This window comes from Neolamprologus multifasciatus, chromosome 9, assembly GCF_963576455.1.
Source record: "Neolamprologus multifasciatus chromosome 9, fNeoMul1.2, whole genome shotgun sequence".
NCBI classification, from domain to species: Eukaryota; Metazoa; Chordata; class Actinopteri; order Cichliformes; family Cichlidae; genus Neolamprologus; species Neolamprologus multifasciatus.
In genome coordinates this window covers 30,851,629-30,870,148 of record NC_140447.1, presented here as the reverse complement: position 1 = coordinate 30,870,148, position 18,520 = coordinate 30,851,629, and the positions used below count along the sequence as shown (strand labels likewise).

The window sequence follows — 18,520 nt, the reverse complement described above, 5'->3', positions numbered from 1 at the left end:
TCTTCTCCCAACGTGTTCACAATAAACTGTGAACAGACACCGAGGAGAGCAGCAGAAGACCTCATTCAGGAGCTAAACTCAACATGAACTGAACTCACAGTAAAGTTAGCTCGGTGCTTACCTTTAGATGAGCCCACAAACCGAGAGAAACTCCGTGATGAAGCTGGAACTCTTTCCAAACACAGGAAACAGATCAGGGAGCAGAGACCCACGTGGTTCACGCTGATCTCAGCTGCAATCCAGGAGACAAGGGTGGGCAGATCGATGCAGATATCGATCCAAACGTTGGTAGTGGTATATGATCGATACTTTAGTTTGTTTCTCTCCTCTAAGTTCACTGCTTTACTCCCGTTTCATGACAAAGCAGCTCTCTCTGCTCGACTCCTCTCCCGTACACACACTTTGCTCCGCCCTCTTCTCTTCTTCTTCTTTGTGTTTAACGGCGGTTGGCAACCAACGTAAAGGAGCATTACCGCCTCCTACTGTTCCGGAGTATGGGTCAGACAGTGAGTTACAATTTGTATCCAAGAGAAGAAAAAAAAACCTACACTCTTTCATAAACACCTATATCCTTCAGAAACCCCACCAGTTCCCTCACCTGTGCCCTACTACCCTCCAACACACTCTTCAGATTAAATTCCCCAATTCCCCGCTCCTTCAATCTAGTCTGCAGAACTTTCCTCTGCACATCATAACCCTTACACCGCAGTATTACATGCTCTACTGTCTCCACCTCCTCCTGGCACACTCCACAAAGCCCCGTCTCATGTTCTCCTATCATCTGTAGTGTTTTATTTAACGCACAATGTCCCAGTCTAAGCCTGGTAATGACCACCTCTTCTCTCCTATTACCCCTATACAACCTACTCTCTGCCACCACCTTCTTAAGATGATACAACTGCCTGCCCTTACTCCCTGAATCCCACCGCTTCTGTCACTCCTGAACAACCTGCCTCCAAACAATACCTTTTGCTTCAGATCCGCTGCTTGTAATTTACATCTCAGTCCTATTTTTAGTCAACGCTCTTTTTGCCAACCTATCCACCTTTTCATTTCCACTGATTCCTACATGAGCTGGCACCCAAAGAAAGTGAATATGGCCACCACAACACCTTATTCTGCTTATAGTCTCCAGAATAGTATACAGCATGCCCTGCCTTGTCTTCGAACAAAATGATTGTAGACTTGAAAGAACAGCTGCCGAGTCAGAACATACTACCACCTGCCTGATTTTTGAACACTCTACCCATTTCAATGCTACCAAAATTGCTACCATTTCAACCGTGTACACTGCCAGTCCATCCGAAGTGCATCTGTTTATTTCAATATTTTTCAATGGAACTGCTATTCCAAACCCTGTACTTGCAGTATCTGGACTTTTAGCACCATCCGTGAACACATGAATACACTCAGGGTATTCATTCAAGCTTCCGCCCTCTTCTTCCTGCTCTGCTGTGATTTATTGTTGTGCAGTTACGTGACTCAGCAGCACATTTTAACCACATGGGGTATGTTCAAGGTTCAAGGTTCTTTATTTGTCACATGCATAGTTATACAAGTATAACACACAGTGAAATGTAGCCTGACACGTTCCTCGACATGTGCAAAAAGGGGGGGGGGAAGCGGGTAGAGGAAGAACATTATATATATATATATATATAGTATATACATTGGGTGAATGTGCAGTAGTAGCAGCAAGCAGGTGAATTCTGTACATTAATATGAATAGACATCTGACTATTTTACAGAATAGACAATATAAACAAATTTAAAATTAAAGGAATTTGGAATGTACATTGTGCCTGGGTTTAGAGTGTTTGGAGGAGAGTCCTGTCTTAGTCAATTATAGATGCTAAAGCATATAGTTAGGGCTGGACCAGGTGACCCTGAATCCTCCCTTAGTTATGCTGCAATAGACGTAGGCTGCCGGGGGATTCCCATGATGCATTGAGTTTTTCCTTTCCAGTCACCTTTCTCACTCACTATGTGTTAACAGACCTCTCTGCATTGAATCATATCCGTTATTAACCTCTGTCTCTCTTCCACAGCATGTCTTTTATCCTGTCTTCCTTCTCTCACCCCAACCGGTCGCAGCAGATGGCCCCGCCCCTCCCTGAGCCTGGTTCTGCCGGAGGTTTCTTCCTGTTAAAAGGGAGTTTTTCCTTCCCACTGTCGCCAAAGTGCTTGCTCATAGGGGGTCATATGATTGTTGGGTTTTTCTCTGTATCTATGAAGCGCCTTGAGGCGACTTTTGTTGTTTATTTGGCGCTATATAAATAAAATTGAATTGAATTGAATTAGATAGTGGTGTTTCTGTGTGAGGTAGTTACCTCTACACTTGGAGAGGATGAGTGAGAGCCATGCTCAGGCGAGTGGGTTGAACCACTGCCCAACTTAACAGGACTTTGATCCTCAATGATGGTTGGTTCATCTCAGTCTGTGTCACTAGTGAACTGCGGATTTTGACTAGGCACTGATACATTTGGTCCAACTGTGGGGTTACTCTCAGTGGACTTCTTCATTTTGGCCAGCTCATCTAACAAAACCTCAAAAACTGCACCACTCAGTTCGCCAAGACCTTTTAGTTTAGTTAGGTAAGAATGGGTTAAACACGAACCCCTGTCTGCAGCATACAGCCAGACAGAAGCTGGATATGATGGACAACACTTGGGTTACGGCTTTGTCTTTTGCAAGGTAAGCTATCCTTAAGGAACTGGACTGGTTCACCTGATTGGAACTCCACAATGGCTGTGTTTTTAAAATGTGCCTCTGTGCTAGTTATTTTAATTACTCTTCCAATAGAACCAAACTACCCTAAGTAATCAATAACCTCATTGTCAACCTCATCACCTGTTAACCCTCCTACTAGGACAGAGTTAGGTACTTTGACACCTTCAGTTTGGATTACATCCATGTTGTCTTATTACTCCAACCCAGAATGTCATGGACAAGTTTAATGATTTGACCCAAAAGTCATGAAATCACCAGTTGCTAAACTTCCAAAAATAAAAGGAATTAAACCTCCTGGCTGGCACGCCATATTTGTGTAGCACCTCTACTCAGGACCAGTACACTTTCACTTCAAATAGAGACCCTAGACATCTTACTAGGTTCAGAAGGTGGTTTTGTTTTGGAGACTCACAAAAGGAATTGGCTTGGAAATGAATAACTGAGACCTTTATTGCCTCAGTACCATTCATAAACATATACAACACAATAAACCAAACTGCACACTAATAGTGCATTTTAAAGGTGAATAGATATAAAGCAGAACAAAATAAAATAAAGACAGTCGTATGAAAGACTTATACTGAATTGTATCAGAACTTCTGAATGAATAAAACGGATGGAAGTGTTCCCGTTGTGAAGTTTGAATTGTCCAGTCTGAATTGTCCTTTGAAGTCGTTGAAACCCAAACAGGTGTACTGTAGGGGAATTGTCAGTGTGAAAACCCTATTATCTGGGTTAGGGCTTGTCTGAAATACAGGGATGCTTGAATCAGTTTCTCAGGCAAATCCCACAATCCAATCGCATGGCTGGCCACACCATTTCATGATCATCCAGGATCTCATTTGGGCTGTTCTCGCCGTCAGTGGTTCTCCAGAATCCTTTCTAGTAGTTAAAAAAAAAAAAAACACACAAAAAAAAACACACAAAACAATCTACACAAACAGTGCAGAACAATGAATTTTTCCATCTTGTGTTCTTAACATGAGCTCATTAACTTCTTTTCCAAATGTATTAATAACAAATGGCATTCCATTTAGCTTTACCAAGTTACAAGAGTTACAGAAACTTGTTTGTACCAGTATCAACTATTTTATTACAATTATATCACAATAAAGAACATCAGCAGCTTAAACAGTAATGTAAATAGTCATCGCAATCAAGGTGACATTCATCCATAAGGCTTACAAGCAAATGTAACTTAATTCACAATGCAAGTACTAATGAACTTGAAATATGCTCATTTCTATTAAGACTTAACCATTCTAATATAAACAGAGCTAGTGCTTCTATCTGAATACCTCCCCGATCGGAATATGGCTTCGTGGGGGTAGGGTAGCTAACAGCTATTAGCAGCTAGCATTGCATCTAGCATCGGCAGTAAAACACCTTTAGCTCAAAGCATTCAACACTTATAACACACTGTTAAGAATAACAAGAAAAGTAAAACAACACACCAAATTTGATGAACAAACGGCATGTGACTCACCGGGATATTCCAACACAAATAACTGGACAGACGTTATTCCCTTTGTGGTCAGAGTTCGGGGCCTAATAAAAGAGTAGCTTATTAGCATTTATACGTAAAACAATCTGGTCTCACTAACCAGGTTGCAGCATTGCATACCAAGATACTTTTCGGTGAGCACTGACACACACTTGACTGCCATCAGAGAGGGAAGATCTCACAGGAAGAGACAGGTAATGCTTCCTGCGCACTAGACGCACGGTTGTCAGAACACAAAACTGCATTACAGCACCCCCTTCTGACAATAACAGGCTATAGCCTTAGATTTAAAAAAAAAAAAAAAAAAAAAAAGGGATTTTGCAGCCCTGTATTTCACATGGGTTACACTATGTGAAATAGTGTAACCCATGTGACCCATGTGACACAATTCTCAGCCTGTAATTTTGTACTTTCTATATAAGTCTGGGATATTCTTTTTTTTTTTTTTTTTTTTTTTCTTCTTTTTTTTTCTGCCTGTCCCGTTTGGCTCTTTTGCCATCAGAATTATTGTCTAAAGGCGAAGAAAGATGCCCAACGGATTTTCTTTACCAAATTGACCATCCCAGCTTTGCCGTAATGGTCCATTTGATTCACCTTTTATTCTTTATTTTATTTTCACTTGCTGAATACGGGACAGACTTGACTGGGGGAAAGAAAAGGGAGAAAGAAAGAGGGAAAGAAAAACAGTTGAGAAGAGGGACGGGGGAGAAGGGCAAAAAACAAAAACCAACAGAATAAGCAGAAAAAAAAAAAATACATATATCGATCACCTGGATCACCTGTTGAGAAAGAAAAAAGAAAACAAAAAGAAGAAAACGAGAGTAATACAATAAACCACATCACAATGATATATGGGAATATGACAGTAAATACTAAATATTAAACATTATTGTGCAGCACGTAAGATCGACAGCACAGTGTGCATTGAGGTAGGAGCCAAAAAGGGTGTAGTTTGTGTGTGTGATCACCCGTGTGTACACCTGTGAGCATGGACGCGCTTGTTTTCTTAAAAGGTTCCCTCATGTAATGATCTGCTAGAGGGTGTGGGGGGCCACTGCCCCGTCCTCCAGGGCATGAAGCAGGTATGGAGGAGATCAAAACTCCAGACATCCAGAGGCCCCCAGAACACAAGAGACCAAGGAAGACCAACAGAGGGGCAGCCGTGCCACCGTCCCAGAAAGAGCTGAGGAGGGTCCCAGATGAGGGGTCACCCAGCAGCCACGGAGCAGAAGCCAGGGGGGGCTGCAGTGACGTGCCCGTGAGCTCCGCCGGCAGCCAGCTGTGCCTGAGTGACCGAGCCCCAGGCCGAGAGGCCGGGGGCACCCCACCTCCGAAGTGGCCCAAGCGAGCCCCAGGCTCCAGGCCCCGATAAGCAGCCGCCAAGGAGTGAGCCGGTGTGTACCCGGACGCCCACCCCCGGACACAAAGAAGAAGTCTGGGATATTCTGTTCAGACTAATTTGGCCCAGGAAAATTGCACCCTGACTTTAACTGGCTATGAATGAATGAATGAATGCTTTATTGGCCATATGCAGGTCCCCCCCCCGACTTACACACACAACAAAGACATCACATGGGAATACAAGTCGGAGATCGACAGCGTTACAGAGAAAGCACTGAAAAAGTACACAACAATGGGAAAGTACAAGAGGAAAAAAAGAGACCTCTACCTACACCCGTTTTCACACCTTCTCTTGTGTGATTAGGTAGAGGATCATTAGGAGGTCCCTCTAAGGGGGACGCTCCCACAGAGCTTAAATCTGGAACTCTCCACCATTTGACCTAAGACCTGAAGAAGATTCTCGGTTGAGGTGAAACATCTTCAAGCAATTTAAAGAAGTCCAGATTTTTAGGGTCTGGAAAGTTTTTCCACAAAAGTCACAGTGAAACTCTTTCCCACCACCACAGTGATGACAGGGTTGAGAACTGGATCCTTCTGTGTTGCTCTGCTTCTAAAGAAAGACACAAAGACAGTGTAAGTCAGGGAATTCCTTCAACATTTTAATTCTGAAAGTGGCCTGAAATAAAAAGTAAGCTGATTCTGAGGGGGTCAGGTGGGATACACTGATTGGTTTTTGTTAGATGACCCTCCCGTTGTTCATTTAGTAAATACAAGTAAAATGGATTGATTCTTATAAAGCACCTTTTTACTCTGCCTGAGCACTCAAAGTGCTTTATACAACACGGTAAAGCACTTTGCATGCTAGAGTAAAGTGACCTGGTACTTAGACTCAATAAATGTCTTTGTTGTAGAGCAACCTTTCTACCAGTGGTAGGCAACCTTTCTGATGATGAGTGCCATCTAAAATTTCCTCAAAAGTCAATGTACCATATCAACAATTGCATTAACAATAAATTTAATAATGCTGCATATCAACAGTTACATAACTGCTAAGTGCTACTTTGCACTTTTGCTGTAACGAAACAAATTTCCCACCTGTGGGACTAATAAAGGTCATCTTATCTTACACACTATAGAGAATAACTTTATAGAAATATATTTGCTATATTTCAAAATAAAAAAAATATCCATAACAAGAACACCATAACAGCAAAGGAACTATACAAACAGAAAATGCAGATGCTATTAATGGTCGCCTCACAACAATGGTAAATGGCCTGTATAGCGCTTTACTTAATCCCTATGGACCTTGACACTGCATTCAGTCATCCACCCATTCACACACTGGTGATGGCAGCTACATTGTAGCCACAGCTGCCTTGGGGCGCACTGACAGAGGCGAGGCTGCCGGACACTAGCGCCACCGGGCCCTCTGGCCAACACCAGTAGGCAACGGGTGATTACAAGAAGAAATGCCAACTCTTGAGCCACGATCGCAACAAAAACAATGATAAGAAAAAATAAACTGGGCTAACATGACTTATCTTTATACAGGGATTTGCAGATTAATGTGATCCCTGCCCCTGCTTTGTATTTGACAGTAGTGTTATCTGGGGATCACATTTTGTAACTCGTTGAGGTGTCCCGTTATATCAGCGAGAAAGAAACATTTTTCAACCCATTTTGATGCATGCTAAATCATCCAGGTAAGTAAACCTCCAAAAATTGATTCTGTTCATCTGGACATATCATTTTGTGGGAGAAACATTTCGTCACTCATCCAAGTGACTTCTTCAGTCTCAGCTGACTGCAGGTTTCCCCAATCTTATAAACAGTACATTTGCATAATGGTCAGTGGTTGTTGATCAATGGTCATGAAAATCTGCATAATTAAGATTAAGGAACTGAACTCCCAGCCCATTGTTCCTTCAGTGGCTGGTTTCAGTCATTATGTAAATGTACTGTTTCCAAAATTCCAAAATTGAGTCCAGTAGAATTACTAACATGCGAACACAATTTAATGAGCACAGTTGAACGAAACAGTACGTCTTAAACAAGAAGATAATAATATACATACATACCTCAAAGTAACTGCACTTGCAGTTTCTTTCTGGTGTGGATCTGTTGGTGGATTTTAAGGTAACGTGGAGCTTTAAAAGTCTTGTCACACAGGTCACATTTATAAGGTCTCCCCACAGTGTGGGTAAACTTGTGGCGTTCGAAGTCTTTATATTTCACAAACAGTTTCCCACACTGATCACAGCAGTAAACGTCAGTTCCAGTGTGAATGCGGAGGTGAATATTTAGGCTGCCTAGCAAGTGGAAGGTTTTTCCACATATGTGGCAGCTGTACGCCTTGACTCCAGAGTGGATAACTTGATGACGCTGTAAGAGGCCACTGTGAGTAAAAGCTCTGCCACACTGATCACAGCTGTATGCTTTAACTCCACTGTGGCTGAGTTGGTGTCTTTTTAAGCTTCCAAGCTGGGTAAAAGACTTTCCACACAAGTCACAGGTGTATGCTTTAACTCCACTGTGGATGAGTTGGTGTGTTTTTAAGTTTCCAAGCTGGGTAAAAGACTTTCCACATAAGTCACAGGTGTACGCTTTAACACCACTGTGGATGAGTTGGTGTCTCTTTAAGCTTTCACCGTGGGTAAAAGATTTTCCACAAAAGTCACAGGTGTATGCTTTAACTCCACTATGGATGAGTTGGTGTCTTTTTAAGCTTTCAGCGTGGGTATAAGATTTTCCACACAAGTCACAGGTGTATGCTTTAACTCCACTGTGGACGAGCTGGTGTGTTTTTAAGCTTCCAGCGTGGGTAAAAGATTTTCCACACAAGTCACAGCTGTATGCTTTAACTCTACTGTGGATGAGGTGGTGTGTTTGTAAGCTTCCAGCCCAGGTAAAAGATTTTCCACACAAGTCACAGGTATATGCTTTAACTCCACTGTGGATGAGTTGGTGTCTTTTTAAGTTAACAGCCAAAGTAAAAGATTTTCCACACAAGTCACAGCTGTATGCTTTAACTCCACTGTGGATGAGTCGGTGTGTTTTTAAGCTTTCAGCGTGGGTAAAAGATTTTCCACACAAGTCACAGGTGTATGGTTTGATTCCACTGTGGATGAGATGGTGTCTTTTTAAGTTAGCAGCCAAAGTAAAAGATTTTCCACACAAGTCACAGGTGTACGCTTTAACTCCACTGTGGATGAGTTGGTGTGTTTTTAAGCTTCCAGCCCGGTTGAAAGATTTTCCACACAAGTCACAGGTGTATGCTTTAACTCCACTGTGGATGACTTTGTGTTTTTTTAAGTTTCCAGCCTTGGTAAAATCCTTCCCACACTCATCACAGCTGTATTTTTTCTCTCTCTTTCTTCTGTGAGGTTTGTCGGCCTCCTGAGAGCGCTGACTTCTCGCTCCATGTTGGTCCTGCAATGACAGAGATACAAACAGAGGCAGTGAGTTAAATGCAGTCGTGGAACAAACTGAAACTCCATTAGTGGAATCAAAGATGTCAACAAACACATTGTAGGTGTGTTACCACCACCTTTTGGTGATATTATCACATTACAATTATGAGCTACAATGAGAGTTGTGACGTGCACACAGTTTCAATAGCAGAGATATTTTTGCTCACCTTTTGGGTTGAAGTCATTGTTTCCTCTGTAGTGGCTGAGTTGAGTCTAAATGGCTCGTCTCCTCCTGATGATCAGCTGGAACAAAAAATATATTTATATGTATTTCATCCTTGACCAAAAGAAGCTGTGATGGAAAGCTCAAATCCACTCAAACTAAATCTCTTCAGACAGTGTGTCAGCCTCCAGTTAACAACAGTGGTGAGAAACTGCAGTAATAACCCTCCACTGAGTAACTGTAGTTTGGTGCTTCATTTGAACCTCATAGATTTTATTTTAAAAAAGGAAGAAAAAAACCCCACTACAAAACAGAAGGTGAGCTGATAGTAAGAGGTTCATCATCTCACACTACATCAAGATTCTTAGACCATGTCATGGTTCACTTGATCCCTGCAAAAAGGCACAAACTGAAACTCTCTAAAGCTTTTGTTAAGACACTGAAGCAGTGGACTGATGAGGCTGTGGAGAATCTCCAGGTGTGTCTGGACTGTACCGACTGGGAGGTTTTCAGGATTGTTACCAACAGTTTGGATTAATATAGAGATGCTGTGACATCAGCTTCTGTGAGGAAGCTGCACAGCATCACACACCAGGATGAGTTAGAATAATGACCAGCTCTGGTTCACAGCTAAGCTAAAGGAGCCTGAGGCTGGAAAAGCAGGAAGTGTTTCAGACAGAGGCGGAGGCAGCAGGGTTTTAATAGTTTTGCAATTTTCATTAGTTTTAATTTTATTTAGTTTTGACTTCAGATTTTCAATTTTATATCAGTTTTAATTAGTTTTTACCAATTGTTTGCTAGTTTAGTTTAGTTTTTATTTTTTTGAAAATCCTTAGTTTCAGTTTAGTTTTGATTAGTTTCAGTTATAGTTTTAGTTGTGTTTGCAATAATTAAGTGTAACAAAATCCCAGTTTCATCATATCAGTCATTCTCTTCTGCTCATCCTTGGGTATGTTGCTATTCCAGCTACCATACTGCACCCTGGACAGGTCGCCTGTCTGTCGCAGGGCTAACACGCAGAGACAGACAACTCACATTCCCACCTATGGGTTCTTTAAATAAATAAATAAAGGCAGATGAACAACCATTGATACCAGGCAACTATAAAATGTATATCTTGGCCCCAATGACACTATTAACTCTCGCAGCACCGGGTGTTCGTAATTTTGGTTCAAGTGAATTGATAAACGTTTTGAAGGTAATTGACTCACACAGTTGTGTAGATATCCCCGTCCTGTTGTCTCGGGATGCATCACGCTGCCTTGCCTGGGGTTAGCTTCTGTTTTCTGGGGATGAGGGTTGAGTGTGCTCCCTTACCTTCTCAAGGTAAGCTAGGTTAGCCTTCTTGTGTGAGCTTTTCAAGTGCACTTTAAGGTTTGTGGGATTTTTTTCCCTTTAGAAATGTCCCTCATAATTTGTCTGTTTCCACTACAAGACACTTGCTTTATCCAAAACACAGTCATATTCAAAGTAATCCCAAATTGGACTCTGGCGCTTTCTTCCGACTTTTCCTGACATGATTCTGCGCGTGGATGGAGCAGCAACACAGACGACTCGACTAACGTGCTGCCACCTGCTGGCATAATGAGACAGAGCAAGAAAAAAATATGGAAACTAAACTTCATTTTCACCCTTGACTACTGTATGACACGCACACATCAATGAAAACTAAACACATTTTTGCTATAAATTCAGTTAATTTTAGTTTGTTTTGTGAACACTCATTCCAGTTTTAGTTCGTTTTCCTTTTTTTGTTTTTATTTTTATTTCCGTTAACGAAAATGTTTTTTCACTTCTAGTTTTCGTTATTTCGTTAGTTTTCGTTAACAATAATAACCTTGGGAGGCAGACATTTGATACACCCGGGGCTTAGCCCTAAACGGTAGTATGCATCAATTGGGGGGAGGGGGGGGGGGTTTAGAAATGACTGAAAGATTAATAGGCTCCGTTTTGGCAGGCAAGGCAGAACAAAACCAGGGCTGTATCATGACACGCGGACTAAACCCCAATTCAACCAGACCCACAACTGATCCGGAATTAAAAAAAAAGGACTACAACAGTTCAAAATCAGGACTACTTAGGATTTAACCAAGACAGAACCAGAATCAGAACTAGATGATATTAGCACTAAAAATCATCATAGAGCTGCACTACACTTATTTTTTTAATTCTACCAAAGTCCACTATTTAGATTGAGGAAAAGTTTATATAATTATTTATCCTTGTTGTGCAAACAAGCCTGCATAACTTAATGAATATAGAATTTGAAAAATAACAAACCTAAAGAGAAACACTAGGTACGAGATACATGAGTACCTATGATAAGGTGATACTTTTGGTAAACAACCATTTGACTAACACAGGGGTGGGCAATCTCAGTCCATGAGAGCCAGTGTCCCTGCAGGTTTTAGATGGGGCAATCGTGGCTCAAGAGTTGGGTGTTCGTCTTGTAATCGGAAGGTGCCGGTTCGAGCCCCGGCTCCGGTCGTGGTGTCCTTGGGCAAGACACTTCACCAGTCAGAGGGCCCGGTGGCGCCAGTGTCCGGCAGCCTCACCTCTGTCAGTGCGCCCCAGGGTGACTGTGGCTACAATGTAGCTGGCGCAGGGGGCCTCTTGTGCATCGGCCTAACTGGGGGGCTCTTCAACTGGCAGGGAGGTTGTTCCATCCTTGCAGGAGTCCACTCTGCAGGTGGGGGAGAGACATAGGAGAGGTGAAGAGAAAAAACTTAACCTGAGTGTCTGTTGTCTTGTGTAGTCTGGGAGATGATTGAATGTTGGGGTGGGTACAGTTTCCTCTGCGGTGGGGTAGGGTGGGCTGCCCCGGGTCCTGTGGGGCTGGGCGGTCCTGCTGCCGTAGGCCCCGGTCTGGATGGGCCTGGGCTCCCTTGCCTTGGTGGATACCAGAGGACGGGGGTGCCTACTGGGGTCATCCTCCCCTCCCTTCCTTTCCTCCCCATCCCTGGCTACCTCCCTCTTCCCGCTCCACCACACCCACCCACACAGGTAGGGCCTTGGGGTGCGGGTGTGTCACCAGGGTGCAGGGGAGACATCCCCCCCCCCCCCTGTCCTCTTCTGGCCACCTGTGCCTCAATTTTATCTCACAACTTAGACATCCACATTACTTACACTCTCATACACACATATATATATATATATATATATATATATATATAGGGCCTTGAGGGTGGGCACGTTAACGGCGTCCAGTAGACGGTCTATGTATTCAAACCTACCTCTGGCGCCGGTGCCCACCTCTCAATTTTAAATCCATGTAGACATTGAGGGTTCTCGGGAGGGGCCGTGCTAACACCTGCTGCTCTCTGGCAGCAGCACCATGCTCTCCCTTGTTTTAAATGCACTTTAGAGCAACACGCAGCAATGCTACACTTGAGCGGGAGGAGGGAGGTATGGGGTCTTCACACACCCGTTCTCTACTAGCCATCGGGGCGGGGGGGCTGGGAGGAGATGCTGGCTGTCCGATTGGCCTCCCTGCTGCTGCGGAGCCTGGGACGGTCTGCTTGCCTCCACCCCGGAGGGAAGGGTAACATCTCTTGGGTCTGGGTGCCGTTTCCCCCTCTGGGGGCGAGGATACCTGGACCCGGGGTATAGAGTATGTTTGGGGAGTGTGATTGTGTGTACATGTCCATTTACGCTTATCCCTACGTTGGGTGAGTGCTGAGTGTTTGTATATGTGTGCATGAGGGTGGGAATGCATGTCTGTGTCTGTGTGTGCCTGTTTGTCTGTGTCTATATGTCAGGTCGGGTCTTAGACTCCACCTCTCTGGGAACTCCCAGGCCCTCCAAAGTGTGGAGGCCTATCTCCCCTCACCACACTCCCTGCCGGTGACTGATGCCCTCAGGGGTCGGTGCATTGGTGGTTCTTGGTGTCCGGGGCTGTGCGCTCAGGTATGTACCAGCTCACTCCCGGTGGCTACTTGGCGGGGCCTGGCGCCTGTTGCTCGGTCAGGCCTCTTCCAGGGCGCGGGGGGCCCTCGGGCCTCCGGCCTCTGTGCCTGCGACTCGGTTCACTCTGGCACAGCTGGCTGCCGGCGGAGCCGGCGGGCACGCCGGTGCAGCCCCCTCTAGCTTCTGCCCGGTGGCTACTGGGTGACCCCTCGTCTGGGGATCCTCAACCCTTCCCATGAAGGTGGCACGGATGCCCCTCTGGTGGTCCTCCTTGGGCTCTTGCACTCTGGGGCCTCTGGATGTCTGGGGCCTAGATCTCCTCCATGCCTGCTTCATGCCCTGGGGGAAAGGGCTATGGCTCTCTACATCCTCTTGCAGACCATTACATGGGGAAACCATTTGAATACAAGCGCGCCGATCCACACAGGTGTGCACACGGGTGTTCACTGTTCGTAGACTTAAATCACACCTTTCTTGGCTGCTACTTCAAAGCACATTGTGTGCTGTCTGTCCTGCGTGCTGCACAACAACATTCAATATTTAGTATTTACTGCTGTTTACACTTAGCTAGATTAATGCGATGGTGTTGTGTTTAGTATGTTGCTTTGGTTTTTTTTTGCTTGTTTTCTATTCTTTTTCTCTCAACAGGTGATCCCGGAGATATTTTTTCCCCCCCTTTCTCACTGTCCCTCTCCCCTTCTGTTTTTCTTTTCCTTCCTCTTTCTTTCTCCCTTTCCTATCCCTCACTCATGTCTGTCCCGTCTGTAACAACTGAAAATAAAATAAAATAAAATAAATAATAAAAACAAAGGTCGATCAAATGGACCAATACGGCAATGCCATGATGATCCATTTGGCAAAATAAATCCATTGGGTATCCTTGTTGGTCTTCAGACAACAATTCTGACGGCTAAAGAACCAAATGGGACAGGCAAAAAAAAAAAAAAAAAAAAAAAAAATACAATGTAGCTGCCATCACCAGTGTGTGAATGGGTGGATGATTATGTGTAGTGTAAAGTGCTTTGGGGTCCTTAGGACCAAGTAAAACACTATACAAATACAGACCATTTACCATGTGTCCTTGATCCATCACAGCTGATTTAAATGGATAAATTACCTTCTCAACATGTCCTGAAGTTCTCCAGAGGCCTGGTAACGAACTAATCATGTGATTCAGGTGTGTTGACCCAAGGTGAGATCTAAAACCTGCAGGGACACCGGCCCTCGTGGACTGAGATTGCCCACCCCTGGACTAACATGTGTTTCTCACCTGCTCTTGTTCCATCTCTGTTCTGTCCTCATTCTCCTCTCTCTGCTCCTCTCTCCCTCTTTGTGCTGAGCTCGGATCATACCAAACTTAGGGGGGGATTTACGTATAGTCGTAAATTTCCACAGTGTGCACTTGTGCCAGGTCGAAGGACCACTGTCGAAGGACTACTGCATATAAAACTGTTCAGTTAATACTAATTCATATCAGTTGATATAAGGAAAAAAATAATGTAAATATGGTAAGAAAATGGTTAAGAGTTTCGCGCGTTCTCCTCACTGCAATAAACGACTGCATGAGAGACGCAAGTCATGATCACTCTCGTGATTCATTTTCCACTGTTTAAAAGTTGATATATTTCCAATGTGTACACTGTTAAGATATTTAAGAGGTAATCCTTCATTGTTTTGTAAGAGTTTAGAAGCATTGTATTTGTGCACATATACGTGGCGGTTTTGAGCCTCAGTTTTGTACTCTGTAATGGCCAGTAAGATAACGGCATGAGCTAAGAACGCCGCTATTGTCAGCCATTTTGTCAGGAAACCTGTTCTGGCATATATGGTAAGATGGTAAATGACCTGCATATGTATAGCGCTTTACTCAGTCCCTAAGGACCCCAAAGCGCTTTACACAACATTCAGTCATTCACCCATTCACACACACATTCACACACTGGCAATGGCAAGCTACATTGTAGCCACAGCTGCCCTGGGGCGCACTGTAAGCACTTTAGTATTTTGGTTTATTATTTAGTGTTTTTCTTCCACCATGTGACATTTAGCAGTACAGAATGTGAAACGTTTCTGTTCATTTTCACTGCAATAAAGAACTGCATGAGAGACGCAAGTCATGATAACTCTCGTGATTCTTTTCCCCCTGTTTTCAGGTAAAAGTGTTTAAAAGTTGATATATTTCTCGTTTTCAGGGGTGTAACACACTATGTGCTTCGAATATTGTGTGTACTTTTTGTTTTATACAGTTGTCAGCCAGGCATCTAACTATGAAAACATTACACTCCAAAAGATCCCAGGCTTCTGAAAAAACAACCCAGGCATGAGCCCAGTAAGTTAACATCTTCCTGCGCATCACTTTACAGCAGCCAGACTCATTAAAATGAGACTTTGTAGGAGTTCACTTCCTCTCATGTGTTCATCCACAGCAGCTGGACAATAAAGTTTATTGTGACCCTGATACTGCAGCAGATCGCTCTCATCCATTTCCTGTTATCACTTCAAATAGAAATGAGGCTGTAGAGGTTTGGTGCATGCAGAAAAACAGCTGCAGGGACAATGAAAAGACTTTTCTGCTCCAACTTCTCCCAGCATGCTGAGCTAATGATTAGTTGGTGTTTTTCTCCAAACACTCTCTCACTCTTCTCTCAACGTGTTCACAATAAACTGTGAACAGACACCGAGGAGAGCAGCAGAAGACCTCATTCAGGAGTTAAACTAAACATGAACTGAACTCACAGTAAAGTTAGCTCGGTGCTTACCTTTAGATGAGCCCACAAACCGAGAGAAACTCCGTGATGAAGCTGGAACTCTTTCCAAACACAGGAAACAGATCAGGGAGCAGAGACCCACGTGGTTCACGCTGATCGCAGCTACGATCCAGGAAACAAGGGTGGGCAGATCGATGCAGATATCGATCAAGACGTTGGTAGTGGTATATGATCGATACTTTAGTTTGTTTTTCTCCTCTAAGTTCACTACTTTACTCCCGTTTCATGAAAAAGGAGCGCTCTCTGCTCGACTCCTCTCCTGCTAACACATTTTGCTCCGCCCCCTTCTTCTTCTTCTTCTTCTTTATAGGGTTTACTGGCGGTTGGCAAACAGCAAAATGGTGCATTACCGCCACCAACTGGTGTGGAGTGTGTTCCGAAAAGACAAAAATAAATAAATAAATAAATCAAATCCTCTCGAACAAATGGGTCTGCCTTAAAAACCAAAATACAGCCTGATAAGTTTCTCTTATAGAGGTCGTGCGAAACAAATCAATCAAGTCCAACTTCACTTCCATATCGTCCAGCTTTTTAATCAGTCGTCTCCTTTCAATATCAAACCTCTGACAATTCAAGAAAACATGTTCTATTGTTTCCTGTTCCCTGCTGCAGTCACACTCCCCTGTACAGTGTTTACCTATTAAAAACAATGTGCTATTTAAACCAGTGTGTCCGAATCTCAGTCGAGATATAATCGTATCCTCCATCATGTTTCGGCCTGTACTTCTCATTTTCCCCACTTTCTTTTGGATTTTATAAAACCATCGCCTTTCCTCTCTTCCTCCCATTGCTTTTGCCACATTTCCTTCATTTTGTATCGTACTGTACTCTTGAGCTCCGTCCTACTCCCACTAATAACCATATCTACCATCGGTCTCCTTGTTGCGACTTTTGCTGTCCTATCTGCCATTTCATTTCCTTTACCTCCATGATGCGCTGGTACCCATAAGAATGTGACCATAAGCCCCATCATAACAACTCTGAACAATGTTTGCTGGATCTCCATCAGAATGTCAGTCTGCAGTCTGAGTGACTGTCTTGCAGACTGGCCAGTGAAGAGCTCGAGTCTGAAAATATCACAGATCTTAGTGGTTTTGTTTCTTCAATCCACTGGACTGCTAACAATATTGAAGCCATTTCACCCGTGTACACTGATAAATCATCACTGATCCTTTTCCCTACCTTGATATTAAATTCAGGAACTATAAATGCTATCCCGCTTTGGTTGGCTGTATTCTTTGATGCATCTGTGCAGGTTTTGACATAACTATAATACTGATTAATATATTCCTGTGCTGTATGTAAATTTAAGAGAAAACCCTCTCCTTGTTCTTTTTCTTTAACAATGTGAAATCTGCTACTGCATCAGCGAGCATCCATCGTGGTATTGTAGGCAATGGTGCTGTTTGACTTATGTTTATCTTGTCCATATTAAGTTCAGCTGCTTTCTGTCCCACTGTCCACCCAAAACTTTTCAATTCTGTTTTCTCTTTTTCCCAGCATGGTTGGAAAACAGTTTTTGTCGGATGATCGTGACCATGTCCTTTTAAACTTGACTAGTAATTCAATGCCAGTTGCTCTCTTCTTATTTGTAATGGCATTTCCCCCATTTCTACTTGTACTGCTGCTGCAGATGTTGTTTTGAATGCACCTGAGCAAAGTCTTAGTGCCTGATACTGGATACTATCCAACTTACAAAGACTTGTTCTGGCAGCAGAATTATATACTATACATCCATAATCCAATACTGACCTAATCAACCCAGTATATAAAGCTTTTAAAGATTTCCTATCAGCCCCCCAGTCAGTTCCCACTAAGCACCTCATTATATTCAACACTTTCTTGCATTTGTTTATTATTTTCCGAATATGTATAGTCCATGTCACCCTTTCATCAAACCACAACCCCAAAAATTTAAATTGTTTTACCCTTTCTAATTCTTAATAATAATAATAATAATAATAATAATAATAATAATAATAATAATAATAATAATAATAATAATACATTTTATTTTATAGCGCCTTTCAAAACACTCAAGGTCACTGTACTCTTAAAAGCAACATAAAAGCAAGAAGTTGGACTGAAAGACAGCACAGAGGCACTAATCATGGCAGCACAAGAACAAGCTCTGAGTACAAGATCCATAGAGGATCCCATTTTAATCGTAAAATTCGCTCTGCTTTGGTGATCAAAACTCTTCCTCTTAAGAAGAGATCTCTGTTGAGAAAGAAAAAAGAAAACAAGCAGAAGAAAACGAGAGCAATAGAATAAACAACATCATGATGATCTATGGGAATATAACAGTAAATACTAAATATTAAACATTATTGTGCAGCACGTAAGATCGACAGCGCACAGTGTGCTTTGAGGTAGGAGCCAAAAAGGGTGTCGTTTGTGTGTGAGTGAGCACCCGTGTGTACACCTGTGAGCATGAACACGCTTGTTTTTAAAAGGTTCCTTCATGTAATGATCTGCTAGAGGGTGTGGGGGGGCCACAGCCCCGTCCACCAGGGCATGAAGCAGGTATGGAGGAGATCAAAACTCCAGACATCCAGAGGCCCCCAGAACACAAGAGAACAAGGAAGACCAACAGAGGGGCAGCCGTGCCACTATCCCAGAAAGAGCTGAGGAG

General features: G+C 43.2%; 3 protein-coding genes across 5 annotated transcripts in view; all 3 read right to left on the bottom strand.

Moving 5' to 3' along the window:
• Window positions 1-1,401, bottom strand: part of LOC146511872 (uncharacterized) — a 69,544-nt gene extending 68,143 nt beyond the window's left edge. Inside the window, exon 1 of one of the 2 annotated variants that reach the window (XM_085171715.1) lies at window positions 122-1,401. The gene's annotated coding sequence lies outside the window, so the exon portion shown is untranslated. The remainder of the gene's footprint in view (window positions 1-121) is intronic. The other variant, XM_085171714.1, reaches the window with a different exon arrangement.
• Window positions 1,402-6,075: 4,674 nt separating this feature from the next.
• On the bottom strand, window positions 6,076-17,866 carry LOC146511871 (uncharacterized). Of its 2 annotated transcripts, XM_085171763.1 has the most exons (5): window positions 16,810-17,866; window positions 15,877-16,779; window positions 9,216-9,291; window positions 7,657-9,007; window positions 6,076-6,185 (listed from the first exon to the last, which is right to left on the bottom strand). In XM_085171763.1, the coding sequence occupies exons 3-4, from the start codon at window positions 9,231-9,233 to the stop codon at window positions 7,658-7,660; spliced, it is 1,368 nt and encodes a 455-aa protein (XP_085027889.1). In that variant the 5' UTR covers window positions 9,234-9,291; window positions 15,877-16,779; window positions 16,810-17,866; the 3' UTR covers window positions 6,076-6,185; window position 7,657. The 2 variants fall into 2 exon arrangements, with proteins under 2 accessions (XP_085027889.1, XP_085027888.1); XM_085171762.1 differs by having other exon boundaries at window positions 15,877-17,866.
• LOC146511870 (uncharacterized) overlaps window positions 6,076-18,520 on the bottom strand; it is a 26,173-nt gene continuing 13,728 nt past the window's right edge. Inside the window, exon 4 of the mRNA XM_085171738.1 lies at window positions 6,076-6,185. The gene's annotated coding sequence lies outside the window, so the exon portion shown is untranslated. The remainder of the gene's footprint in view (window positions 6,186-18,520) is intronic.